This window comes from Cebus imitator, unplaced genomic scaffold (genome assembly GCF_001604975.1).
Source record: "Cebus imitator isolate Cc_AM_T3 unplaced genomic scaffold, Cebus_imitator-1.0 Scaffold28, whole genome shotgun sequence".
In the NCBI taxonomy this organism is placed as follows: Eukaryota; Metazoa; Chordata; class Mammalia; order Primates; family Cebidae; genus Cebus; species Cebus imitator.
In genome coordinates this window covers 6,303,953-6,306,467 of record NW_016107343.1, presented here as the reverse complement: position 1 = coordinate 6,306,467, position 2,515 = coordinate 6,303,953, and the positions used below count along the sequence as shown (strand labels likewise).

The window sequence follows — 2,515 nt, the reverse complement described above, 5'->3', positions numbered from 1 at the left end:
CAATCTCCAACTACCTGGCTCAAGCGATTCTCCTGCCTCAGCCTCCTGAGTAGCTGGGATTACAGGCATGCACCACCACGCCCAGCTTATTTTTTGGTATTTTTAGTAGAGACAGTGTTTCACCACGTTGGCCAGGATGGTCTCGATCTCCTAACCTTGTGATCCACCTGCCTCGGCCTCCCAAAGTGCTGGGATTACAGGCTTGAGCCCCTGCCGCCTGGCTGGAAACCTACTTTTAAAGGGGGCCAACTGGTCATCCTTCAGGTCCTAAGAGAGGGCATGCCACAGGCTCCAGGCCACAGAAGCAAAGACATGGACCCTGTTCTGCCTGCCTCTGCAAGTCCCAGGTGCCACCAGACCCCTTCTCATGGATTTGAGAAGGTGGGATGGTACAGAGAGAGCCAGAAGCACAGAAAGGCAGGTTATAATGGCAAGAACAAAAGAGCTGCTTAAGAGAGAATGTATAGTCATTGTATGTAATTTATGGGGTAGGGGAAGGGAAATACAGATAGATCAGATACTGCATGAAGAGAAATATCACTGAACAAAAATGGAAAGTCTATAGAAACTGTTGGTTAGATGGGCACAAGGTTGGTTTTGAACTTTCTTCTTTTGGTAGTTTCAAGCAGCTTACTCTGAGCTGTCTTGAAAATTAAATACTAGATTTCCTCTCTATGGTCTTTGTGAGTATTAAGACCCTTAAAGTTTTTATTCCCTCTTCATCTTCCCTGATTTTCTTCCAAAATAATTAGAGTTGCCATCTTCTTCTTTGAAAGTCCATAGCTTTTTGGGCCAAAGCTGTCTAAAGTGTATGCAGAGCTCTGAGGATCTAAGTCATCTGTACAATAGATAAAATTAGATGGAATTTATAACCCCAGCCTCAAGTAGAGAAATGGAATATGGTTCTAGAAAGTGGAGTCCCCATTTATAGCTGAGCAGGGGCAGAAGGCACTCAAGCCCCTTCTGGGAAGTGCCTCCTTCTTCTTCTGGTGATTGGGTGCCAGGTGGGTGGGGTGTTGGTTACAGCGATAGAGAACTGGGCATAGGTACGTTAGATTTTTTTATGTGAAGCTTTCTCTGCCTGCCCTGCCCTATCTCAGGAGAAGAAAAAGACTTCACACTTGACACCTCAACGGGGCTTTAGTGAAAATGATGATGACGATGATGATGATGATTCATCTGAAACTGATTCTGATTCTGATGATGATGATGAAGAGCATGGAGCCCCTCTGGAAGGGTGAGGAAAGAACACCCAAGCCAAGGGTGTTCTTCAAAATACCACCTTCAAAACACTGGAGCGGGAGGGCATCAGTTTGAAGTAAAATTATGGCTGGGTGCAGTGGCTCACACCTGTAATCCCAGCACTTTGGGAGGCAGAGGCGGGTGGATCACGAGGTCAAGAGTTCCAGACCAGCCAGGCCAACATGGTGAAACCCCGTCCCTACTAAAATTCAAAAAATTAGCTGAGTGTGGTGGTACATGCCTGTAATCCCAGCTACTCGGGAGGCTGAGGCAAGGAAATCACTTGAACCTGGGAGGTAGAGGTTGTAGTGAGCTGAGATTGCACCGCTGCACTCCAGCCTGGCAGCAAAGCTAGACTCTGTCTCAAAAAAAAAAAAAAGAAGTGAAATTCCACCATCTCTTTTTGATCTCCTATATTTAGGACTTGCAGATATCTCAGAAACCCAATATAATAATGACTTTTCCTCCCTTTCTGACTCTACTGCCTCACCTAGTACTATAGTATCACTTGAACTATCTGAAACATTTGTGGGCTTGGGGATTACATGAGATTTTGCGAAGTAAATCTAAAAGGTGGTGGTCAGGCATGGTGTCTGAAGCACTTTGGGAGGCTGAGGTGGGAGGATTGCTTAAGGTGAGGAGTTCAAGACCAACCTGGGTAACATAGCAAGACCTCCCTCTACAAAATTTTTTTTTTAATTAGCTGAGCGTCAGATGCAATGGCTCATGCCTGTAATCCGAGCACTTTGAGAGACTGAGATGAATGGATCACCTGAGGTCGGGAGTTTGAGACTAGCCTGACCAACAAGGTGAAACCCCATCTCAACACAATTAGCTGGGCATGGTGGCATATGCCTGTAATCCCAGCTACTCGGGAGGCTGAGGCAAGAGAATCACTTGAACCTGGGAGGCGGAGGTTTGCAGTGAGCTGAGATTTCGCCATTGCATTCTAGCCTGGGCAACATAAGTGAAACTCTGTCTCCAAAAAAAAAAAAAAAAAAAAATTAGGCCGGGCACAGTGGCTCAAGCCTGTAATCCCAGCACTTTGGGAGGCCGAGGCACGCGGATCACGAGGTCAAGAGATCGAGACCATCCTGGCCAATATGGTGAAACCTCGTCTCTACTAAAAATACAAAAATTAGCTGGGCATGGTGGTGTGCGCCTGTAGTCCCAGCTACTCGGGAGGCTGAGGCAGGAGAATTGCTTGAACCCGGGAGGCGGAGGTTGCAGTGAGCCGAGATTGTGCCACTGCACTCCAGCCTGGCACCTGGTG

General features: G+C 47.0%; 1 protein-coding gene across 1 annotated transcript in view; it reads left to right on the top strand.

The window, feature by feature from the left end:
- IFT46 (intraflagellar transport 46) overlaps window positions 1–2,515 on the top strand; it is a 26,979-nt gene that overhangs the window by 11,719 nt on the left and 12,745 nt on the right. The window contains 2 exon segments of the mRNA XM_017523441.1: window positions 265–417; window positions 1,101–1,237. Coding sequence (XP_017378930.1) covers window positions 265–417; window positions 1,101–1,237 — 290 coding nt within the window.